General features: G+C 36.3%; 1 protein-coding gene across 3 annotated transcripts in view; it reads right to left on the minus strand.

Annotated features, from left to right (window-relative positions):
- LOC150097934 (teneurin-m-like) overlaps positions 1-25,761 on the minus strand; it is a 670,875-nt gene that overhangs the window by 36,365 nt on the left and 608,749 nt on the right. For all 3 annotated transcript variants that reach the window (XM_090406516.1, XM_090406518.1, XM_090406515.1), the window contains 9 exons: positions 21,966-23,072; positions 17,029-17,306; positions 9,833-9,944; positions 9,017-9,121; positions 7,715-7,909; positions 3,895-4,104; positions 3,583-3,768; positions 2,293-2,439; positions 1,124-1,331 (listed from right to left, as the gene is read on the minus strand). In XM_090406516.1, coding sequence (XP_090262642.1) covers positions 1,124-1,331; positions 2,293-2,439; positions 3,583-3,768; positions 3,895-4,104; positions 7,715-7,909; positions 9,017-9,121; positions 9,833-9,944; positions 17,029-17,306; positions 21,966-23,072 — 2,548 coding nt within the window. The remainder of the gene's footprint in view (positions 1-1,123; positions 1,332-2,292; positions 2,440-3,582; positions 3,769-3,894; positions 4,105-7,714; positions 7,910-9,016; positions 9,122-9,832; positions 9,945-17,028; positions 17,307-21,965; positions 23,073-25,761) is intronic.

The raw sequence follows: 25,761 nt of genomic DNA on the forward strand, positions 1-25,761 counted from the left end.
CTGTTGTGAAGGCGAAAATCTAGCTTGTTCCAATTGGAATGAGAGATTGAAATGAACTCGATTTAAACAGTGGACTATTCTTCCTTGTATAATACGAGAATGGAGGTTGATTGTACCTTTCTCTTACATGTGTAAATTCAACAAACTTGCGGGCATGTTCACAAGGAGTTTTCATTACCTTGACTGTAATAACCTGTGTCGTCTTTCAACTTGTCGTCAATGCAGAGAGGATGGGCGAGCGTTCTTAAAACAATGAGAAGAGGGCACAACTGTCGCTCATATTTGAACAGGGTGTCACATAACGTGCCCTTATTTACATTTGCGTAGATCGAAAGTATACGGCAAATAGAGTTGCGCATTTTGCGCGTAATGCAAATATTTGTCTACGCTTTCCACCACGATGACCCCAATGTGAACTTTCATTACAGCTACTATTGTAAAAGCAAGATAATGGCGTCAGAAGTGTGTAGAAGACTTGGACAGTCCATCGCATACCCGCTCATTAAACATTAACAAGAAAACGCATTGAAAGAAAAATCGCGATTATAAGTTAGTCCTGTTAGCCCGGTCTTTGAAATACATTGCGCGCGCACACTCCGCAAGCGTCGTGTGTTTTGTTTTAGACAACTGTAGTCATTACTGAAGAAGAAAGAAGATAGTCAGAAGAAGATAACGAAGAAAACGAAGATTTTACGCATCGAAGGCAAAAGAAAACGCTTGTTAAACCGCGTGCCTGCACTAGGCTATAATTAATCACCAGAACGACAGTCATGCCTCTTGTAGAAGGCACCAGATTCGCGTTCATTATGGGACATTTGTCAATAGCAGACTCTGTTTTTGATTGATGCTAGCTAATTTGCTTTAAGAAGCCAGGGACTGCTTAATTTTAAACGGAGTTGCTACGGAAGTGCTCGCGGACCTGATTAGAAGTTGCGTGCGTTTCTTGACTACTGTATTCAATTATTCCTTGTTAGACAATCCCGAATAAACGCCTTCTCTATCCTCCCTACCGTCCCCTCAACTCCACCAGGAAGTAATTACTATTTGTCCGCTTGAAGGGTTGGTTGATCTGTAATTAACTTGAAACCCAGAGGCCTGTCTTATGTCCAGACTTCTGCCTTACCTGTCATTAAACACATTTTTGTGTGCATAACTCTGTACGGAGTCTTCCTCGATGAGAAACTGCATACGTTGAAAGAAAGAGGCGGTGACGGCTGGAGGCTGCTTTCGTAGGAGGATGTCCAGGGGGTCGGGGGAAGCGAAGCAGAGAGGATTGTTCTCGCAGGCTTTGCTGCTGCAACACTCGCTGTCCGCGCAGTCTACAAGACCGTCTGCAATTGAATGAAAAAGTGATAAGTTAGTACCATGCCGAAGCCACACACACACACAAGGTTGCTAACATTATCGAAAAGCAGTTTTTTTTTTCTAGATTAAAAATAAATCACATTGATACTACACACACGTCTTTAAATGAATTGCGAGCAAACTGAGTCATCTATAATTTAAATCCAGTCAAATGTGAAGGGTAAATAATTAAGTATTTTTCTAATGATTTAGGTGAAAATCCTAATGGTTATTTTATGACAGTAATGAGAGAATCTTAATTCCGATATTCATTAATTTAAATGAGATTTCTGACGTCACCAGCAAGGAATTTCAAATTAGTAAGCAAAACGATGTCATGCATCGTCTTCAAATGCTTTTGAGGTGGGAAGGAAGCTTCTCATATGTAGAATTTGCCATACTCGGTAACATGCAAAACCGAATTCCTCCCTGCTGTTTTTAAGGGTCACTCAAGCTCTTTGCTATGGTAACGGGACTATCAACTCTGAGCATTAAAATGGTAATAGCAAAAGCAAACAACAGTGGGCTCAAAACGGAGAAGACCGTTGCTTGACAAACGTGCATTTATGTAAAATTGCTCACTCTCTACTGCTAGCGGATCAAGTTTCAGTGACGCCTTAGAACTTAGACAACAGATTGGAATCGGATTATTATAGTTTCTTCTGTAAATAAACGTACGCTAGATCATGTCCTCTATCATATTTGTAAACATAAGACTATGAAAAAGTTACCTTCTGCAAAGGTTTCAAATCCTACACTATAATATCGGGTTTTATCTCTAAAATAAATGGTACACACTTCTGACATTATTCTTTTATCCAGAGGAAAGAATAGTGACTCTTGAAGGCATGTCCACTAAATCGGGGCCTCTGCTGTCATACAAGATGTGACTGTGTGTGTAACTTAATTATGAGCATGCATTTCGGAGTAAGACTTGAAAAACTTTACCTTTGTCGTTGTCCACTTTGTCATCGCAAGTCCTTTCCAGAGGAATGCTGCAGTCTGTGCCACCCCAGTTACCTTCGCAACGGCATTTCCATTCTTTATTTAATTGGATACATTGTCCATGATTATTGCAGTTCCTCGAACATCCCTCTGCAATTACAGATAGATGAGTTTATTCCAATGATTAATCTGGAGAAACTTATAATATTAATAAAAAAAAATGGTTAAGGATTTGCAATCGTGAATATTTGGACCGAAAGAAATCAAACAGGTTTCTGATGATGATCCACTCAAAGAACAGTTAAGATGTTCTGAACAAACATCAGAGGAACGTGGAAGGGCTACCCTAAAAACGGGTAAACCAGCCATAAAAGCAAATGCAATTAACATGCATTGAGTATATGCAGTTGTTGAGGAAAATCTCATCAGTTGGTTTTCCATTCATTTTTTACATATTACGTTTTTTAAGTTTTATTAGTTCTTTTTTTAGATGAAGTAGGTGAACGATGCAACTTTCAGAAGTGTCCCGGAAGGAGAAGAAAAAAGAACGCGTCATAGGCATTTCTCGCTACTATCAAAGTTCCCCAGTTCCTTCATTAACTGCATTTGACACGTCAAAATTTGCAAGTTGTGTCCGGTTGAACTCCTCTGCCGAATGAAGGCGGGGGCAAATCGATGCTATTCAACCTAGATCTCGAGTACCGAAATTTCGGCCTCAATGACTCTTGTAATACGAGAAGTCAGTGCTTGGCTTAAGAGTCGGTCGCAGCCGTGAATTTTGATATTAATAATTCGTGTTATTTATTGCGCTCTGTCTAAATTCTGTTGCTAGTTGATCCATCTTATTCCTTACGACTGTCTTGTGTACTATGTTTAGTGTGCTGCTGTATTCGAATGGTAAAGAGACTTATTTTCTGATTAAAATAAACATTCGTTCAGATTAGAACGAATCTGATGACAAATTACTCCCTAAAATGATTTGTGACCATTTATTACATAATTGAAATAAGATTGAATGGTGCAAGCATGTGCATCATCATGGAGATCTGAATAAGCAAATACATGCACGAACTTTACTAAATCTTGAAATCAGAAAAGGACATCTGCTAGAAACTCCAGAAATCATCTAACTTACACCAAAGAGCTAATCTACTGACTTCATAGTAATAAATAGTATTTTAATCAACTAATACATTTCACTTCATTTTTCCATATCGCTCAAAAATTACCGAATTTGTGAAAAGTATCTTCACACCACTACTCAACAGACATTGCATGGAATCGAATTATTACCTAAAGTACAATGTTGGCCGTTCCATCCTTGAGCACAGATACAAGTGCCATTCTTGCACTGGCCATGCTCCGTACAGCGAGGATCGCAGAGTTTCTCATTGCATTTTATTCCTGTCCAGCCCTCTAGACAGACGCAGTGACTACCTTGACAGCGTCCGTGAGGTCCACAATCCAGGTCACATCTCTCTAGCGGAAGAAAAAAAAAATGATCGTCTTACGTAAGATAACACGGCCAGAATACATCGTAAAAGATTAAGGTTCAATAAAAAAAAAAATAAATAAATTTCTAAGTTACCGGATGTTACAACCTACCTTGAGAGCAGTCGGGACCAGACCACCGATCATCACACGTGCACTTCTGCAGCTCCACATCAAAATGACCTTGACCTGAACAATCAGGTAAACATCGTAGAGAATCTGAGTCAGGTTCGCTGCAATCGGCACCTTTCCAGCCTTTTCGACATACGCACATCCCATTGGCGCACACTCCATGTCCAGAGCATTCAGGATCGAGACAGTCAACTAAGGAACGAAAAAAAAAAGGAAATTAAGTACACAACAGGCTTTGCTGTTTAAATTTCCTAGTTATAAACTAATATCTTTTTGACCCGTTCTCCAATTTGAGAAGGTATTATTATTATTGCCCAATTATACAGTGAAGACAACCTCCGTACATTATCTAATATAACATATACTAAAATCTCTTTAGTATTAGCTAAAATATCCTCAATATGTTTGTTACTTGAGGTTTGCCACACTTTTGTTTTCGGTACTTAAACTCGCAGACAGATAAGCAGAGGTGGATCCTATACAAGAGATAAGATCGAGAAATGGGAGATAAGGGAAGACTAGATTTAAGTAATGATTTCTAAGACAATATTACTTGAGCAGTATGTGTAGTTGTATATCATGTGTGAGATTCTTATCCTGAACTTAATAGACGTTACTCAGTGTCGCTCTTAGCTTATTTATAGAAATCATTGATTAAAGTAAAACGAGCAACAAATCGTAAGTTGGTTTTACAACTTTTTTTTAAATTCTTAATAAAATTCCACGACGAAGTATGCTGTGAAAATAGTACTTGTGTAGAAAAAAATACTCTAAACATGTTTCCTAGGAACAGACCGATATCTGTGCGCTTTCCAAATGAAAAGGTTAGTCTTAATGGGAATAACTAACATGAGCTCCCTCGGTTACAAAAGATGCCTTAAATAAAATATCTTTTTCATAGTTTTTTTTTCCTTCTTATTAAAAGAGTTGATTTATTTATTTATTTTTTTATCTCGGCAACACCGAAATTCCGAGGTGAACTATGACCGATTTATAATCCTGTTGTGCTAGAATTGAGATAAACGATAAAACATCGACATATATTGATATAGTTTTGAAAAGTATTTTGGAAAATAATGTGAATAAAATATCACCATGGTGACTGAACGCCACTTGAACAGGCTACGTCACAATAGGAACAATACGTTACAAATCACAGCAAGCGATTGGTTTTTGATTAAAAAATCAATAATATGATGGCGTGGCGGATATTTTATGAACATATTAATGTAGTAGAGACATCCGTACAATAGAAATTATCTGACTATCCCGGTAATTCTCTATCAAACGGAACTTTCGCAAAACAACCAATGAATTCCAAGAATTTCTTCGCACGTCGAGTTGAACTGGTGAGAATTCTAAGCCTATTCTTATTGATTTCAGCGCACAATAGAACACGTGTTAACTCCAGCAACGCCACTTGAACCTTCGGTGACTTATTCACCTTACGCGATTTTGATTTGTAAATCTCCTTTTGTGTAACTTGATAATAGAATTTGAATGTCGTTTTGCTTTTGTTGAGAATCGTAATCACTAGTACTTTCATTAATGTATCACCGCAATGACTGGTAGGTAATTTGTCTAAATAATAGACAGGCCTTGTTACGCAGTAGCTTTGTGTTTAGAAGAATAAGTAAATGAAATGAATTTTAATATATTCGAATAGCAATTCCGGACACATAAATGCCCTAAAATTAAAACATTTTTTTTTGTTTATTGTAAATTTCTCACGGGCAATCTAGTGACATAAACTTGTCTATATGAACAGCAGGTATCAGTTCACATCTAGTTATCAACCAATCAATTTACAGTCTATTGTTGCTTAGTAACAATGAAGCAGGCGACTATTTGTATGTAGTGTTATAAATGAAACTGTTGGAAATCCATTGTTAATGGATTGACTGTTATTCCGGACAGCTTTAATACAAGTTTCTCATTCAAAACTTAATTCTATAACTACATTTATTTTGCCAGATGAATAATTATTCACATTGGAAAATAAGAGAAGAGTGGTTGTAGCGGATCTCATTTACAAAACGTAAGTTCGCCTTTCTCATCTAATAATGACAACTAAATAATAGGTATTGTGTAAGTCTGTGCTCGATATCTTATTCTCTCTTTGATAGCGTATCTATTAAACACGAACACATCAATGTCAAAGACATCGTTGTTCTCTAAGATGTTTGGTAAATGGAGGAAAGGCTGACTTGCAAGGAAGATATTTTCATCAAAACATTTTAGTTTCCCGGGGAGATTTTGTTATAAATCACTGGCGCTAGCTTGTTGTCACAGCCCGTGTTTATTCTTCTATCAAAACATGGTTTGCTGAAAATTGTTACTGCGGTCTGTTTACATTTCTACTGCTTACATTTGCATGCACGTATAGAAAGGTTGCTTTTGATGCGTAGATTTTCCCCTCTGTTGAGTTTTCTCTTCACACAGCGCTGCCAAGGGTGATGGCTGCGTTCACTGTAGTCACATCGTGATGAAGAACAAAAAGACACGACCGAATGAGGTTGTAGTGCTGCGTTCTCACAGTGATGGTAAGATGGTTGAAGACATCGTCTGAACACTGTCTTGGAAGTATTTCTGGCAAATGCGGGATACAGCTAGAAGGGTGCCCAGTGCTGCATTTTACATGAACATCTCTTGCGGTATAACTCTTCTACTTCGTTTGAAGGATACATGTAACAGAAATATAGAAACATCCTCTCCGATGTATTTCATCATCTTAACGCTGGATGATTCTGTGATGGAAATACTGCATTAAAACACGATCATTTCCCCAGCCCTTAACGAATAGGAATGCTTCCAATTTTGCTAAGAAGTATCCCCTCCCAGTTCTGTTTCTTTTATCTTGATAATGCTCAAAATTGTGACCCAACACTGAATTTTTGTTTATAGTTACTTATCATATTGAGCTCAAATATTTCTGACTTGACACTTCTACTTTGCCCTCTTCCTGCAGTAAGCTTCACACTTCTCCACACTTAGAAATACCTCGTTTCTGTCTTAATAGTTAATCATTCAGGATGCACGTTGTAACCAAACAAATCTAGATACCACGAAATCCTTGATTGTTCTCAGATTTTTAATAACACTCATAAAGAATTGCTTTTTTATTACAAAATATCGCTTATGATTTAAACATCGTGAATACTGTTGCGACAATATAATATATTATATTGTCGCAACATTTTTTTGTAATGGGCACGCTTACTCATAGCAATGAAGTTACAAATAATGTTACAAGTTTAACGATGCAATTTGGGACACATTTAGAACGGTGTTCCTCTTCTCTCAATGAATATTGTTTCATATGCCAATGGACCACTCGTCATGGATTATATCTTAAAACGAACCAATTCACGAATGAACCAAAGAACAAATTTTAGCATCCAATAGTGTTGTCATAGCGTTAATAATAAATCCATTAAACGTTTACCACTTCTGAAGCTCATTGCATTATTATTATTTTTGCATTGCACTGCATATTGAATTAATTCAAATTCTAAAAATATTGGATTGATTTTTAGATTAATATGGTTAATCTTTCTTTCCTTATCACGTTACAAAAATGCTATTAATTGCATTCCTGTTTAATTCATAAAACCAAAAACTAATATTTCACTTTTCATATTTGAAACAAACAGAAATTTGATCTGCCATCTAGCGGTGAATGGTTAAAACGATCCTTTACTGCAAGCATTTTCGTTCAATTATTCATTACTCGTCTGATCAATTGTACTTAGTAAGAATAAAAAAAAAAGAAAAGAAAATTGCGCTTTTATTGCGTACTCACCTTCCTCACAGTGTTGGCCTTTGTATCCGGGAAAACATCTACAAATCCCATCGACACAATCACCATGGCCGCTGCAGTCAGGAACCTCGCATTCGTCTTCCCTTAACTGACACTCTTTCCCTTTCCAACCTGGACTACAGGAACATTCTCCAGCAACATATCGACCCCTCCCACTGCACAGCACCGGACAGACTCCTATATTAACAAACGCAGGACGATACGTACACTGAATAGTACAGGATATATTAAGTCACATTTGCCAATATAAAGTTACCAGAATAGCAAATAATACCTCCAGAAGACAAATATTTGACTTGCGAATTATTTATTCAACCGAGACGAGTATATTGTGTATAAACTAATCAACATTTAGGTAAAGAAAGAAGCTATGGTGTGTTTTTTAACCGACCAATTAAATCTATGATGATGCAGAGGCTTTTTCAATTACACCGCCATTTTTTGCCATTATGTGTTTAATTGTTGATTGCTCCAAATGACCTTTTTTTGTGCTTTATGCTTGAATTTATTAAATTGCGCATACTGTTTCAGTGGATTAACTTCCGATTAACTTACAAATTCTAGTTCCTAACAACAACAAAAAACCACTGCTTGTGTAAACAAAGAAAAAAAAATTAGGCAGCGAACATCGATTTAGGAGTTCATAGATAGATGCGAATTAAAGAATAGGTTGGGAAAGAGGAACGTTAGTCTTGAAAATCATATATGGTACGGTGCATCTTTAAATATATGCCGATTTAAAAATAAGGGCGGACTTTGTTTATAAAAATGGCGGAATAAAAGAAAAATATTTAAAATGTCTTTTAACATAACCTTCAACCTTCTTGAGACATTTATCTTGTAGTTCGAGTTTGTTTTAACTCCTTGTTGGGGACCGTTGAAGTTTCAGCCGATCGGACGTTTCTGAATGAACATTTGATCTACTTGCACCACCAATTTATCATCCAGGTTGTCAAACCTTTGTCCCTCGTACGCAGGGGGGGCATCTGCCGATAACTATCACTTAAGTGGTGACATTCTGTCGCCACAAAACTCGCACAACATTTCATTGGCGCGGATGAATGGCAAAACGTAAATGCAATGCCGCAACATCCAGTATAGTGTCGCCATCTGGCAGGATAAGTTATAACATGTTAAGGATTCATGTTTCATTTGCATATTCTGAAATTTAGTAACGCTAAAATATGTCAAATAAATATTGGTAAACATTTTTTTTATATTTGCGTTAACGCACAATCAGTTTCAAATCCTATAAAGTACTTGACGTAAATAAACAATACTCACGGTTCGCACAAGAATCTCCAGCGTAGTCGGGTTCACAAACACAACTTCCCATGACACATGTGCCATGTCCGTGACAGTCATAGGGGCACGGTAGACTTGACTGATCTGCATTGTAAAGAAAGCAGACTCACGTTACTGTGAGTTAAATGTATTTTTTTTCTTTAAAAAAAATGTGCATAATCACAAATATTAATGAGCTAGTTAGTCACCTGAATTGTCAAGAAATGAATTACTTTTAATCACGTGTTGTACACTTAATCAGACTATATGCAGCATAATTAATACATAGGTTAAGGGCTAGCAGTCGAAAGCCAATATTAGTACCATACATCCATCCGCTCACACAAATTTGTAAGTAAACCACACTAACATAACTAAAATGCCAACGAAATTCAACGCCGTTATTAGAATTTATCATTTTAAACATCCCAAAGAGAGAAACGCACCGAGAGTTGATAAATGAACACGAAGAAAGTAAAAAAAAAATCATAATAGAGAGAAAAAAAAGGTAAAGGTACGACAAGCAACGACATTAATAAAGTGTGCGAAATGAGATAGAGAAAGGGAGAGAGAGATATTTGGGAAAAAGAGAAGAAAAAACAATAAAACAGAACTCGGAAGGAAAGAGATAGGAAGAAAATCTTCCAAGAACAACACGACAGGTACCCGATCATAGAAGACAACAGTTCCGTCACTATCAGGTAGAATAATAAGAAGAAAAATGAGCGGGGTCCCCACACGTGGTTAGTTTTGATATTTCAGGTAACAGCGGCTGGTGGGAGCAGAGCAGCAAGAGAGTGGGAGAAGATACATTACCTGTCAGAAGGGGAACAAAGGCTATTTGTTGAGGTTCTTCTCCGTCATTATATACAGAGATGTACCACAGGCCTTGGTCTAGGAACTGCACAAACTCCAGACTCAAGAAGTCCTGGAAAAAAAGGTAAAAATAAAGCAGAAAATCAGGTTGGAATTTCTTTAGATCACATCAAGTACTACTGAGAATTTCTCACTCATTTTGACGTATCTCACATCTCTCATTCTTACTTTCTGGTTCACTTTAGGCCCAGTTTTCTGTTTATCATTTGTTTAACAAAATAAACGGGGTGTTTGCATGGATGCCATGTTTGTTTATAGGCTTTTTTTGTTTATACCAAACGTAATTACCAATCACACTCTTTCTAAAACATCTCTCATTTAATATCATCGAGATCTACGCACAATTAAAAATTATAAATAAATATATAACTTAGAACAAATTATTGTATACTTCAAAAGCATTTTGTACTATAAACTAAAAGGAACATGTTATGGACGCATGATTACTAATCACCGAAATGAATATTAAAATCCTTCATTAATAACCTTTCTACACCATATTAAGTCATTCATCAATTTACTATAAAATATTTCAGAATTATCTTTGCATATGTGGGATTTGGAGATTAACAGTCATCAATCAGTATATAAATATTTATATGATGGCTTCTGATGACAGTAACCGAAATCTGTAAATCTTGCTCACAACAAAGAAGTGTTTTCTATAATGCAGACTGCACCGTCAAAACTTACGATCAAAAGCATGTGTGGTAATTTTTCGAAAAAATTCATTTATTTAGATGGCTGTAGATTCGCATCGAAATCTTTTGTTTGTGATTGGTAAAAAATAATGAGCCAGTGCTCTATAAAATTTACAGACACTTTATACGTTTGAGTTTTGTTCGAGGGAACACTATCTGATGGATAAGTTTTCTCTTAGGAAAAAGTCTGCGTCGCGAACTTTGCTGAGACGGTCGCCTTTTCCTGAGGTTTGGTATTAGTTACCGAAGTTAAGATAGACACAGTCTCACCGTTAAAACTAGTGGAATGAGGTAAAAAAAATGTGCGGGTAAAAGTTGTCTTATATGAGTTTATTATGCGTTCGTTTTTGATCATATTGGATGAATTCGTAGCCTTTTACAGTTTCTGCAAGGATTTCCATGTTTTTATAGTAGAAAGTTTTGAAAAGTGAACCATCAAATTTTTGTTCAAACTTACGAAGTAGTTGCAAGTAGTTTTACTACCCAAGATAATTTCCGGCCTCAAGAACACGAACCTTCATGTCATCTCGACAGCGCCATCTACACATAATTTTTACCGTTTTTCAATAGTTGAAAGTACAGGGTAATATAGCATAATGAACAAAGACTTCTAATTTCTTTAGCAGAGTAATTAACAGAGAACTGAAAGAACTTAATGCAGTAGTTCTTCAGTCTTTTCTATACGAGTAATGTAAAAACTTGAGTTTTTTTTTTCCCGTCCATACTTTGAACATGCATATCTAAAACACGCACACTATCCAATATGAGCTACCGGAACAAATTATGATTGCAGGAGATGTCTACAGTCTTATTTACGTAAGTTGTGTGAGCATTTTGCGGTTTTCTTGCCTCCTTAGATAGCCATGGGAAACCTCCGTCGAAATGAAGACATCTAAAGGTATTTGGAATGAGTCAGCGTCGTTTCGGCTAATATATAAGCTTAGTGAATATTTCCCGAAGCGGGTGTAATTAGCAGAGCGACCACACCGGTGTGTGGATATACTGATGATACGAAACTGCTTCTGTGTCTAATATCCATTACTCAAGCATTTAGGATGTAACAGAAAATTAACCAGGAGAAGTTTTTGCGGACATAAAATACGAACACTACTTCCTCTTTATTCGCATTTTCTGCGTCATTTAACGTTTTCAAAAAGCTAAAAAAAATGCTGTCATCATTACGGTAGAAAATTAATCGCCGTTGAAAGCTAGGGAACAAAAAGTTTGCGAGATCCGAAGGCCTAGAGAGGAGGAAAAACGCTGTGTTAAAAACTTTAATTAGTTACCGGCGTGGGTTTAGGGCTGTATCAGCCTACAGATGGAAGATCATGCCCGTTAAAAGCTAACAAGATGGTTGCTCTGGGATAACGGGGATTGATTGAGAACTTTGCCAGCGCGATAGGAAGAGGAGAAATCGGGGCTTTTTAGTACTGCACCGCAGGCAGAAATATTGGAAGCCTTTCGTATAAAATTTTATCGCTGATGCTAAACCGTTTGCATGTGGTTTTAATTATTTTTTTTCCAAAGGAAGCCAGTTAACTGAAATTTCCGTGCGTGCTGTTGATCCCTTCCTAAATACCAGATAATATCAAGATAAACTAAGCTGTTTATCTTGACATTAAAAACCATTGTAGCTTCTCTCCGGAGAAATGAGAATGGAAAAAAATAAATTTTAATTTTTTTTCCTCCAAATTATCTTTCATAATCTATTAGTTAATCGCTCTTCAATGTCTCCGATGATTTGTTTCATAGTTTATTACAAGAACAAAGCAGTGGAATGTATTGCATAACAGACAGGAGGAATAATTAAGAATACATATTACAGTTCGTAAAAAAATTTCGCAGAAATAGCACGTGCCATTTAGTTGGAAAGACCAGGATTAGAACCCCAAATGCATGCGTTAATCGGTCTCGTATGGAGCTGTCAGTATTTACCCCTCAGGAAAATTGATTTCAGAACACATCCTGGTAGTAGCCACAACAAACTCATCTCAGAACCTTAAATATTGAAGTTTATTTTGATGTGTGGGAAGTGGTTTAGCTTTCAATGGTTTTTCCCCCTATTATAGCGAATGGTCTGCCCTACTTCCGTTTTAGGAATACGATATTAACCTTAATAAATTCAGTTCACTATACATGCTAATATGGCTCTTCTATGGCAATAGCAAAAAAATGTCGCCTTGGGGTTCTGGATATGAGATCTTTAACAATATTTATGGCTGTATAATAATAAGAAATTATCAGGTTAAAGGTAACAATACTCCATTCGTCCCTGAACACAAATGTTCGTAAAATAAATATTTAACTATGTTGTTGGTGGAGAAATACTTTAAATTCTATTCTAGAGCTGTTTTTCGCATAAATTTAAATTTTATTAGGTTTGCTTTTTTGTCGATATTTATGTTGGTTACGTTGGAACATATTTTTAATATCAGTTTTCCTCCTTAATAAACAACCCTCCTTCCAAAAAATATCTATAAACTAAGCAACACTCTAATACTGTTATTCTCTCTAAAGAATATAGATGCGTACTGAATCTATCTTTTCTGTATCCTGCATAACTATCAGATTAGTTGTATTGTCAAAATAAAGTAAGGCTGATGCTGCAAGGGGAAAAAAGTGGTTTGACGGAAAGGTAACACCATTTGCGATCTGTAGATCGAATCTGGTGGTATGTAAAGGATTGCTGGTACCAGTTCCGTCATATTGGCCTTCTCCTTTATTTACTTGGTGAGAGGGGGATAGGAAGAGGGATAGAAAAACTCGCGAGAAGCGCTAGAGCTACTGCACCATTCTTCCTGTGAAATCCATCCCACACGTGAGCAGCGAATGTTGCGGTGTCATCTGAGAGGACCGCTTCTGGCTGATTGCCGACAATCGCTTCTTCGGAAGTCATCGTAAAGAAAAGCGCTGCCCTCCTCGCATTTTCCCCACCAACTTCAAGGAGCGAAGGAATTGGAACCGAGTTGCTAGATGATATTTTCGTGACGCCCAGAAAACTTTGATTTCATATGCAGCACTCGAAATATGTCTTAAATGTACTGCATATACTTTTGGGATTCTGCACTGGGAATATCAGAAACGAATTTGTGTTAAGGAATCCCGGCTCTGTCTGGAAAATGGAATATTTGGCAGATCAGCAGATTATAGTAATATCTTGGCGTGGAAAAAAATAGTTGAAACGAACTCGAGATTATACCTTTTAGATAAGCGTAGATTCGTCAGTGAAATAAGTCGAATGAAGAAAGAAAGTGGAGACGGTAAAACACTGAAATATTTGCTGACAGAGCATCATTTACCACGAACTCAGTTATCTGCAGTGTGACTTATTGCTGTTCTGATTTCTAAACGAAGTATTGCAACTTCAGTTCTCTCTTATCACACGGAATAATAGAGATTAATTTCATTATCGGAACTTCACTATTAGTTTAACGCAGAATTTATTGACCATGCGCAGTCATTTATTTGAAAGGTTCTATAGACGAGGTAAACAATTTTCCCTACATAAAGGGTTCCATAAATTGAATAGCGGATCTATTTACATGGCCTTAAACAGGCAATGTATTCAAATAAACATTATCATTAGATAACCATGAAGTTGCTTGTCCAAGACTGTTCTCTTTCATCTAGACCAGTGTTTCCCAACGTGGGGGGGGCAATTAGAAAATGACGTTGCATTCGTCATCGATATACTCAAAAAACTCACCACTGTCGGCGATAAATTGTCGATGTTGCAACCCTGACTTTCCGAGAACAAAAATGACGTCACTAGTACAGAAGTTAACATAAATACAGTATCAAGAAAAACTTAGAAAAGCAAAATGATGATCTATTAGAAATTTAATTAACATAAAAGGAATAATCGTATGGCTTTCTGACGAGACAGAAACGAAATACCGAAATGCAACTATGCAACTAGTTTTGCAAAAAAAAAAAAAAAAAAATCCTGTGCCCTTCCCGTCGTCATATTTAGTTGAATGTGGCTTTAGTGCTGTAAATGACTTGCTACCGAAAAAAAAAGAAATCATCTGGATATCACAAACCGTGAGGATTTGAGATTGAAAATGACTAAATTAGTACCTCAAATAAAAATTCTTTGCGGCAGACATCAAGCTCAAGGATCGCATTAACTTGGATTTTATTTTCCCGAGTTCAGTTCGATTTATGTTTTATAATATACAAAGTGTAATATAAAATTTATATTCATTGAAGAAAGTCAAATTAAAAACAGTTTTACCTTTTTTATTTAAAGTACATATTTATATTATACTTTTTCAGAACTTGGCTGACTATTATGCTAAAGGAGGGGGCATCAAAATCTTTGAGGCTTGAGGTGGGAGCATGATCCAAAAAAACGTTAGGAAACACTATTTTAGACGGTAGATCAAACATTTAATATGACGTGTTAACACCCACTTCACCGCAGATTATATGATCTGTACAAAATGATGTTCGTTTTTGTTTTAAAGCAAGAAGCTCAAAGCTTTGTGAATAGTCTCTTTGGCAAACAGGGCTAGAGTAAAACGGAATTGTCCGGATTTATGCTTTCTCTCAGCGGCACAATACCAGAAGAACAGCATCAACTTGTATCCAGAAAAATCATTGATAGTTTTCCACAAGAACTGTTGAAAATTTCTTCCTAGTCACCAGAGAAGAACCAGGAAAGAAGTAGCAATACAATGTTGATATAATACCGCGAACTTAAGCAAACGGCGTGCTAAATTGATGAATTGAATAGATATATTTTTATCTTAGTTTCTTCATATGGATTCATAATTTCAGTGCCTAAGTTTGCAGTGTTATTATTAAATTAGTGGGAAGTCTTTCTGATAACGCAGCAATATATAAAAAAAATCATAATTCTACCACAAATGTGTTCTATTACTGGGGAGGACAGCTGTTCCTCCCCAGTAATGGAGGAACAGCTGTCCATGTGAACTGTTTTGATAGACAGTTTATCATTAGGAGTTCAAAAAATATTTTAAGATTATTTAATTCGTTCGTCAAGAACACGTGATAAACGAAATCTAAATGCAAGCATCGATCTGTCAGACCAGTATCTGAATTAGTCACTCACAGGCACCTAAACTAAGTTTTCTAATTGGGGGAACAATCATTGCACTAACCATCAGGAATAATATCCTCCAATGCAGGCTGCTGCAAAGCCCAGCATCATCTTGGATTACGTGTCCTTTACGAAAAATTGAAAAAAAAAAAAAGCTATAAACAACTACATATAAACAAATATTTTACCCAACGATTAATTGCTTACTTGAAATTCTAGTAATCCTGCAATGGTAGCTTCACTGCTAAACTGCACTGCTTAACAGAGCTGCTAACACCTGCATCAATTAGCGATTCCAAATTAATATTGTTCCAATTGAAATGTATAACAGTCAATAATAAAGCGATGTGTAATTTTGGTTACAATAAAGAATAGCGGAGAGAAGACAACAGAATTGTTTTCGATATCTTAGTTTCGTATATTTCGTGCTGTAGTTTGTGAGGAATTGTGTGAATTCTGCAGTTCTCTTGAGAGAAAAACATTTTCTTGCGTGTGTCTGTTTCTTACATTATATCTAAGACTTCTTAGGCTCCCTGAAATTACATCAAACTTTATTTCAGTTTCTTGCTTCTAGTAAATCGACGTTGCACACATCATACGCGTGCCCTTGTTCACAGTAATGCACATTGCTTCAGAGTTCCTGCATTTTTTTTTTTTTATATACTTGCATTCCAAAATTGAACAAGAATTAATGTGGAGAGTGGTTTTGTATATCTGTATTCATTTATTCTCGTAGGATTTTCTTAAACATTTTTTCATAGCTGAATAGTGCATCACATGGAGAACAAAATAAATGGAGATTTCTACAGTTAACTTTTTGTTTAAAATGATGAGAAAAATTTATAATAAACTGTCTACCAGCTTCCGGTGTTTCTATTAGATCCTCCGCAAGCGATATTCAAGCTTTGATTTTGTACGATTGATTTTATAACTACGAAGAAAAGACAAAGGTTTTATTTGCTTATCCCATATAAAAATTATTTTACACAATTTTGTATGACAATTTCCAATACTTTAGAAATAGCAAGGGCGTCATATTACATTTTAATGTAATCTATTTTTTCCTCTATTTTTTAATCCTTTATTACACTTGGATAAAGGATTAAACTAAATTTATTATAGTCTAACCAAGGAAGAAAAACTTCCAACGTATTTTATAACACGCTACTGCACGCATATTGGGATTCCATTGTAAGCATGCGCTTTAACTGTATGTTATTCCTAGTATTGTTTGAATTAACTGTATTGACGATGTCCTAAGATACTTAGGATGAAATATTTACTTATTAAAACTTATTACTGTGGTTATTACGTGTGTTTGTTTACTCATGAATTCTCCACAGGTTTAATTGTACAATAAAATTGGTTACCTTTGTCGATCTTTTATTTCTTGATTCTCTGGTGTTTAGAATTTCTACGAAGTCGTATCTCGTGTGAGTAGGTACACCATTGCGTCGACCATAAACTCCGATGCTGGCACCATCTGGCAGAGAATAATTGAACTTGACGAGAGAAGGGTTCCTTTGATGAAAGTGTATATTCCAGTGACCGAAGGAAGGAATTTTTTGGTTGTACACTTTACCGAGTTGTACTTCAGAGAATGATTCTGTCATTGGTGGAAGGGTCTTTGAAGGCAAAGATGAAGGGCCTGCATCATAAAAATAAGATAATATTATATTTTTTTAGATAACTGTTATATAATATTCTTATTTTTTACATCTTCAAATCTAAATTTATTTTTGGTATCAGTTTCAAAATTTAGTTGCATTTTAGTCTCGTGCATTCATTTATTGATATATAGTACACTGTTACTTCAAGGTTATTTTGTATTTATTTCTTACTGTACTCACATTAATAACACAGTTTTAGTCATGCCTAGGAAGACTGTCGTCATAAAGACTTACAGTCAATCAGCAAACCATCATTATTTAAGTTTACCGGCATTTACATCTGTCTCTCTTTATTCCTATTCTGAATAAAGTTCTGTTGCGATTCTGATGTGCAAAAGCAAAATTGGCAATATAAAATACTTCACGAAAAATACTTCAAAAAAAGTTCACGAATTACAAAAAGACTAGCCTTACGACGGTGGAAAGGTTGGTTGGTAACCTTGCGACCATCGTTTGTACACGGAGGATACATTTCCCCCTTCTAAATAGCGTCTTGTCTGATGTTACACGATACAATTTTTAGACAAAATTTTATTTCAAAATTTAAATTTCCAAATAGATTTTTATGAGTTCATATCAGTTTGATTTCGGGTCATTTGGAATAAGAGCCGAATCGTGTATTCTTCTGGCCTGTTTGACGGCCTTAAAAATTCTCCGCCACAGTATGAGAACCGGATGACTCGCTTTCCGTTAAATGCCATTATAAAATTCTTCGCATCCAACACGGGACTCGAACCCAGTTTTTTCCCAAGGATATTACATCGTTTTTACTGCTTAAACTATTGCAGGCTCCATTCCTCCCACAAAAGTCTGCGATTCCAGAATAGCAGCAACAGTTGAAATTGTCGAAAAGTAGTTTTTATTTTGAGGAAAAATCAACGCGTATTATGCTGGAAAACCGCATTAAAATCATACTCCCTTTGAAATTAACATCCATGATTACCATACACACTATACAAAGAAAAAAAAAACATTTGTGCGCGAGTAACTTTACTACTTACTTTTTGTATAGCAGTACATAATTTGCTATTAAGACATTTCACGAATCAAAGCTCAGAGAACACAATCTTCCCCAAATAAAACTTTAATAGAAAAATCTTTATTTTTAAGTGTATATCAAATTTCGACTAATTCCTTTTGTATATCGTTGATATGATGGACAGTGGGGGTTGCATCGTTATATAAATTACGTTGTTATTCAACTAGGGAGAACACCTACTTTCAAAGCATACCTTCAATGTAATATTTCTGTAACTGTCTTACCTCATACGATCACAGATACGATCAAAATAGAATATGATTTTTAATAGTAACGATGCAGAAGGGATTCTCTGCTTTATTTCCATTTCTCTTGTTTTAAGTTATTTAAACGCAGAGCCTTTTATAGAGTATGGGTTTGTACATTTATTCAGTTTCATCCAAAATTCCAATGACTTGGTTATGGAGTCCAATGTTATTTTGTTCATGAAATGTGATATAATGGAAGTAGGAGATATAAGCGTCGATTTGCACCGCGTGTAAATGCATTCATTTAAAAAAGTCTCCAACTTGTGTTGGATTTTTACTCTCAACAGTATTGCACAAGAACATTAACGTTGCTGAAGTCCAAGTCGCCACCTTAATTATCAATATAATTACCGAAGTACATTTCCTCACCAATATATACATCTTTCTTCGCTCGTGTAAAAAAAAAATGATTAACCAAAAAAAAAAAAGAAAGAATTATACGAAGAAGTGAGGGGGGGGGGCAGAGTTAACCTTCTCTGGCAAAACTGAATAAATTAAGAAATTTGAAATAAGCAGATGACTTTTTTTTCCCTCATTGCGGAACACTACATAATAGCTTCCTACCTAGTTTGTGCTACAGCACTCACTTAATCTATGATATTAAGTATTAATTTGATTCCAGAGGGAAAGAAAGAACGCATAGACACCCACGGTATGACCAAGAAACTGAATGCAGATTCTTGGCAGACAGTTTTCTTCTAACGACGTTCTGATTAAGAAGTAATGGAGTAATCCTAATCTGTCTTCAAGAAGCGAGAGCTTAACGCGCTAAATTACTTATTGATTTTCTCTTTAAATAACTTTGTAGACCACCTTTTTATATCCATTTTTTCTTTGAAAGAACTAGTGCCGAAGATGGTGGAACGTTTATCATCCAGGCAATATCGGTAATTGCACCAAATTAAATACCTTTCAATTAAAATTAACTTTCTGGAACATTAAAAAGTTTAAAAAAAAACTACAAAATATATGCTATTGAATTAGCTGCCGGAGGAAATTGAGTTAGGCAGAAAAACTGCAAGTTAGTTGGGAATGCTTAGCTGGTTATTATTATTAACCATTGCGATTTTTTCTTTTTTTTTTTTTAAGATGAGATAAGCAGACGAGGCAATGAATGTTACCCTTAATAACAAATTAACGCTTTTTGGCAGCGTTAATGGAGGCCATATGTGAATAATAAAATTGCATATGTATCAAGCCAAGTACGCATGTGCAAACGACTGCTTGTCATCATCATTGCTATTATGAAATGCGTTTTGATTAAAGTGTTTAGAGAAGCTACGTAAATATTTTCTCTAAACACTTTAATCAAACTTCTTTCTCGTTAAAAAATACATTAGGTTCTTGTCAATTCAGTAATTATGTTAGTGTTGTTACGGTCTTAAAAATCTGCTTGCATTTCTTGATTACAGATACCGAAGCAGTCAAATAGAGGATCTCCTATAATGTAAGGTAACACGGCAGATTTCCAATACGAATCATTAAACACAAATGTGTAAGTGAAATTTATATGCGATGCGTGCATATAAATACTGCCTTTAAACTGAACCAGGTTGGTTAACATAAACTGCTTATTTACTCTATATTTCTGAATTTTCGTACAGTTTCAGAATAATGTGGCTTCCTAGACTATCCGTCTTGACTGACTGTACATAAAGACAGAAATTTCGGAGGCATTATTATCCACAAGGTTTTCTTCGCAATTTTTATACTCTCCCTTTTGCCGATATCTACTTAATTCCCATGACTACGTTAAAATTCCAAGCTCGAATAGCCTCGTATCAATCTGCAGTTCAGATCGAAATATTGCCGAACTCTGAATCATCGCATTCTTTCCCGGTTGTTTGCTAAAGGTGTTTACAATTTCCCCCTGCCAAGCTCTTTTCAACAAAAACGGAAATTGTGATCAGAGACCGAAAACGTAGAGAATAGCGCGTGCAGGCTCCACAACGCGACAGCTCTCCTACGTTCATACATCCGGTTAACCTTCACCTATAGATCGATAAGTGTTTACATGTGACAGGTAGTGCCACTCTGCTTATGACAGAAAAATCTTCGGGAGGTTTCTTTTTTTCCCCCTCACTTCAGTACAAGAATTGAGGATTTTTATCTGTTCCCGGGAAGGTGATGAGGGTACATTCATTTTATCGAAACCAATCCGCTGAGATTTTGTTGTTATTTTCTCTACTGTTTTATCAGGGATTTGCATTATACTTGTCTATTTCTCTTTTTAAAATTAAACATATTAGAGTTTAATAATAAAACACGAATATGCAATGAAATAAAAAAATACCCTTTTAAATCCAAAATATTTTGTTGATTTCGACTTCCCAAAGTTGGTGAATGGTCTCAAGGACGCATTTATAAACAAAAGTCAGGTAACTTCGCCATCATTGTCTGTAGCAAACTTCGTTTCGTCAGAACTAAATAAAAAAAAAGTCAATAAAAGTTCTCCAGTGAGGCGATATGTACTTTCCCATAAAATATTAAAGATAAATCTTCGCAAGAATTCAACTTCTAAAACTCCCATTTAAAATTTGAGACGAACAATACTTTTCTTTAATATTTTATTTCATTTTTAGTTCGTTTTTTTTTTTGTTTTGTATCAACGTCTTATTTTTGTCTTGAGAAGCACACAATTGAATTCCGAATAAAATACTTTTTTTTTTTTTTTTTAGTAATTTGAAGAACTCAATTTAATTAATATTTAGGTTAGAAAGTCTATAAGAGGGTGAGTGAAAAAAGGTGTCTGATGTTTCAAATTTCTTTTCGTACTCTTGAGTGAACGTAAGATATAAAATCTCGTTATTTAAGTATTGAACTTTGACTAATGGTCTTGCTGAATTATCCACGTGAACAGAAGCACATCTGGAAGAGAAATGAGGCACTGTATTGTTTCTCCACTAATTTTAATAATCAACACGTGTGATTTTTTTTCTCACTTTTTCCGACTGTCTTTCATTTGCAGTTGGAACAGCAAATGAAATTTAATTGTAGTGTAGTATGCGTTCAAACTGACGGAAAATTAATTGATGAAATTTCGTAATAACATTAAAGGGTGTGGGAGCAATGCCAGTGATCTGCTTACTTAACTAAAACTTATTAGTCTTTCAAAATCATCATCTTAGCATATTATCATTGGGGTTAGCTAAACACAATGCACTACAAAAGGCATAAGTTAGCCTCACCTGGTCTGTTAGTTTGTCCACCTCAGGGAAGGAGTAAGCTAAGCTTGGACTGACTGTTAGTAACGAAAAACAAAATTCATGCAAAGGAGAAGACAGGGTGGAAAGCTCCGGGTAGCTGGCAAAGACAAGCACCATTCCAGTAATCATGCACAGAAAACTTACCGGTGACATCTGTTGAGGCCTCTGTGATGGACGCTGGTTGTACCGCAACTGTGGTGGTTGTCAAGGCAACAGACGCATCCGTACTAGTCTCGGTGGTATAAGTACATGCACAAGTCTCATCTTCCATTGTTATAAGGGATGACCCAGGGTCAATCGGTGTAGTTGAAAGGGTTGTTGCTTCACTGGTAGTGTCCATATCCACCGGGATGCTCTCTGTAGATGAGTCAGCATCACTTGGCGTTTCCTCAATCTCGCTTGATTTGGAAGTTATCATCGATTCAGTCGGGATGGAATCTTCATCAGTGGATGCAGTGATGGTCTCGGGTATTGTAGTGGTTAGTTCGGCTGTGGGTGGTTTAGAATCAGGAACAGTAACGTAAGCAACGGGAGGGGCACGGCTGAGTGTCGGGTCCTGTTCAGGTAACTCCACCAAATTGACTTCGTCTTCGTTTGCACTGTGACCTTTCACCGTCAAGCGGTGATCTGGTAGCATCTTCACCGGAAGATCTATGATGTTGTTTTGACTCAATACGGACCGTATTTCATTGTCGGTAGCGTTTTGGTCATTCCGGATGATAGGAAGTGCAATGGGAAGAGCATCTCTTTGGATTAGTGCTTCCGCCCGTGGGAAATCTTCTTTCTTCTCGTCTCCGAAGGTGAGGGCGATGCTATCCGCACCTTTCGCATCGCGCTCATTCGATACCGACTGCGTAGCCATGGTCAAAGGAGTTTGAGACTTTGGGACGAACAGATCTTCCGATTGCAGCTCAGCATCTGTTTTGTCGGCGACCGCATCTTTCGTTTTTTCCACAAGAGCAGCGGTTTCCCCACTCCCAGCGTCATAGGACTCAGCCGTGTTATCGTCAGCGACAGAAGAAGTAAGAAATGAGGAAGGAGAAGAAGAGAAGGGGAGCGAAGAAGAGAAAGGAAAAGTTTCGGTATACCCGTCATCGGCCTCTCTCACTTGTCGGGCTAAAGGCTCTACTTTACCTTTGGCGGAAGGGTACGTACTTTTGACCTCCGTTCCGTCTACGCTTAGCCCCATGTCTTCCACCATCACCGGGCATGGCTGCTTACTTGCATACTGCCAGTTAAGAGCTGTTACTGCTGAAACAAGACAAGAAATGGAAAAGAGAATCTGAGTTAGGCTTAAGGAAATACAAAGCATGTGCATCATTTAAGAACAATAAAACTAGTAATTGCACGATTGGTTCGTATTTATTGGTATAAAATCCATTAAATATAAACAATTTAGTTACCTCCACCCGAACTGCTTTATATTCAAAATTCACTCATTTTCTGCGCATACATTGAATTATACCCACGTTCCTAATATGGTGTTGGGTCGCCATTTACACGGTTAACGTCCTGTAGCGATAATGTTGCAAGGCATCCCACAGTCCCTGAATGCAGGAGGATACACGTCGATAAACCTCACATGTTCCTGAACATCCCACTGATGTTCATTTGGATTGAGCTCCAGTCAAGGTGCGTGTAATGTCTTCTGTTTGTTCCTTTCCCAGATCAATTTCTTACAGCATGAACATGGTGCCATGACCTTATCGACCTACAATGCTCCGTTCTGAGAACAAGGAAACATGAAACGATACACAACTCTGCTACGAGCCTCCGGTGGTTCTAATTCTGACCAGCAAAGCATATCTTATACCTTGATACTACCTGCCTCTCTCTCTCTCTTTGCTATTTTAGAGTTTTGTTAATAGGAATGGGGGGAGGTCGTCTTTTTGGCGCCATTCTGCGCACACTTAGTCACCCTAGATCGCGAACAAGCCATGTCCCATCGAAGATGAAGCATTCAAAACTCGATTAAGTTCTTCTGAAACTCCGTGATAGCCTGGAAATGTATTATGTAGTATCAGGAGACATCGACTTCAATGATCCAGTTTGTGCAATCGTATATCGAACCATGCATACAATGGTGAATGTCTTTATACTAAAGTATAGAACTTGTTCCACGTTGGATAAAAGAAATCATAATTGCGCTATTTTAGGATATTCTGTCACCGAAAAAGCTGTTTTTTTTAATAATTCAAATTTTATAGAATCTTTAACAGTGGCGGCTCGTAGCTTGAAATCGTGGGGATGTTGCAACTCTCGAAATATACATACACACTGTAAGTACAGTGTATACGTGTTTGGATGAAATATCAAAATTATGGTAAAAATTAAAAAAAAAATTAAACATGAAAAAATATTGTTTATTATCGATAAAATTATTCAGTTTGGTATAATTCAAAATTACTTAAAAATAAAATCCATTATCATAACCCAAATAATGTTCGTAAATAAAAACTATAACAAATGTTATGTCTTTAATTGTAATGTCCAAATATTTAAAGAGACGGAGTAAACACGATAAGCACTACGAACACTCTACTACTGGCTCAAACTGCATATAAACAACAGTGGAACTGCGCGAAGGACAGTGCCGCATTACGCTAATAGCTCGCATCTCACTATGACGTGCATATGCTTGCGCGCGTAGCAAATACTAGCAATATGACACTGTGGTAAACAAAGTGCTGTTAGAATCCTTCGCCCTCCTAAGTGCTACAAGATGGATTTTTATTATTTTTTATACAAAATAAGAGAATTGTATAGGATGGTTGATGATAAAATTAAATATTACAAGCAAATATAAATAAATAAATATAAATAAAGGCTCGTGCATAAGTTCCTTATGCACGAGCCTCCCCTGATCTTTAAGTATACATTTGTGTAACAGATCTGTATGTTATCAATGTCTCTATCTTCCTCGAGATATGGAACAGAATGCAATATTTAATAAACTCGTGAAATATTGACTTGTGATACAGTTCAGTTTCATTTCACTGCATTTGGTGAGTGTGAAATTGTCGCTGCAAGAATTAATTTACACAAATTAGGTTTTCAGAAAGCTTGTGATCTGTGCTGGAAATAAGCCTCTGTTTTCAGAAGTTTAAATAAATAGCGCTTATGTTTGTTCAGATGCAATTTTGTGGAGCATACTGCTGTTCCATTCTACTCTATTCTAGCATAACTAATAAGTTTATTATGTTAGAAGCGGAAACTACGCGGAGTATGCAAGAGAAAGATTTATTCCAAAATTTCGTGTTCTTAGCAGTATAGTGGCATTATATTAACTAATCGCATCCCAGGTTCTATTGGGAATTGCCATATTTCTCTGCAAACAGTACCGAGATAATCGTTAACTATAAAATGAATACTGTCGAGAGATCAGTTAGTAAACACACATTTTTTCGCGACTCGTACAAGAATAAAGAAACCGCTAACAACGATAACATCATGAACAATATACTGCTTACTGAAATACCAACAGTGGTTTGCTCTGGGGATTAATATGAAGGCAGTACATCAACAAAGATTTACTTAACAACGTAATGAGAAGTGTATTATTGCGTTAGTAGTTCATTTGTTGTCGAATTTATCGTTTGGTACTCAATAATTAAACTATGAAATAAGAATGAAATTGAACTCGAAAAAAACTGTCACGTGATCAGTCGATTTCCGCTTTGTAAAACTGAACGTCAATTAAATGCCAAAGTGAAATTACTTAATAATTAAACAAGCAGTTATCTTTTTTTTTCTTCTGTCTATCACGTACGAAGAGACTTCGACCAAACGAAAGTGTATATTTTTACAGATCTCTAAGAAACTATTGGTAAACTTTAAATAAACCGGCCTTTTCTTACAAATGTAGAGATGTTTAGGTTTGTTTGTACGGACAAGTGAAAGAAAAGATTAAAATAGGATTAAAAGGGATTAAAAATTCAAT

Source organism: Typopeltis vanoorti, chromosome 16 (assembly GCF_054136105.1).
Source record: "Typopeltis vanoorti isolate ZY-2024b chromosome 16, IOZ_Tvanoo_1.0, whole genome shotgun sequence".
NCBI lineage: Eukaryota > Metazoa > Arthropoda > Arachnida > Uropygi > Thelyphonidae > Typopeltis > Typopeltis vanoorti.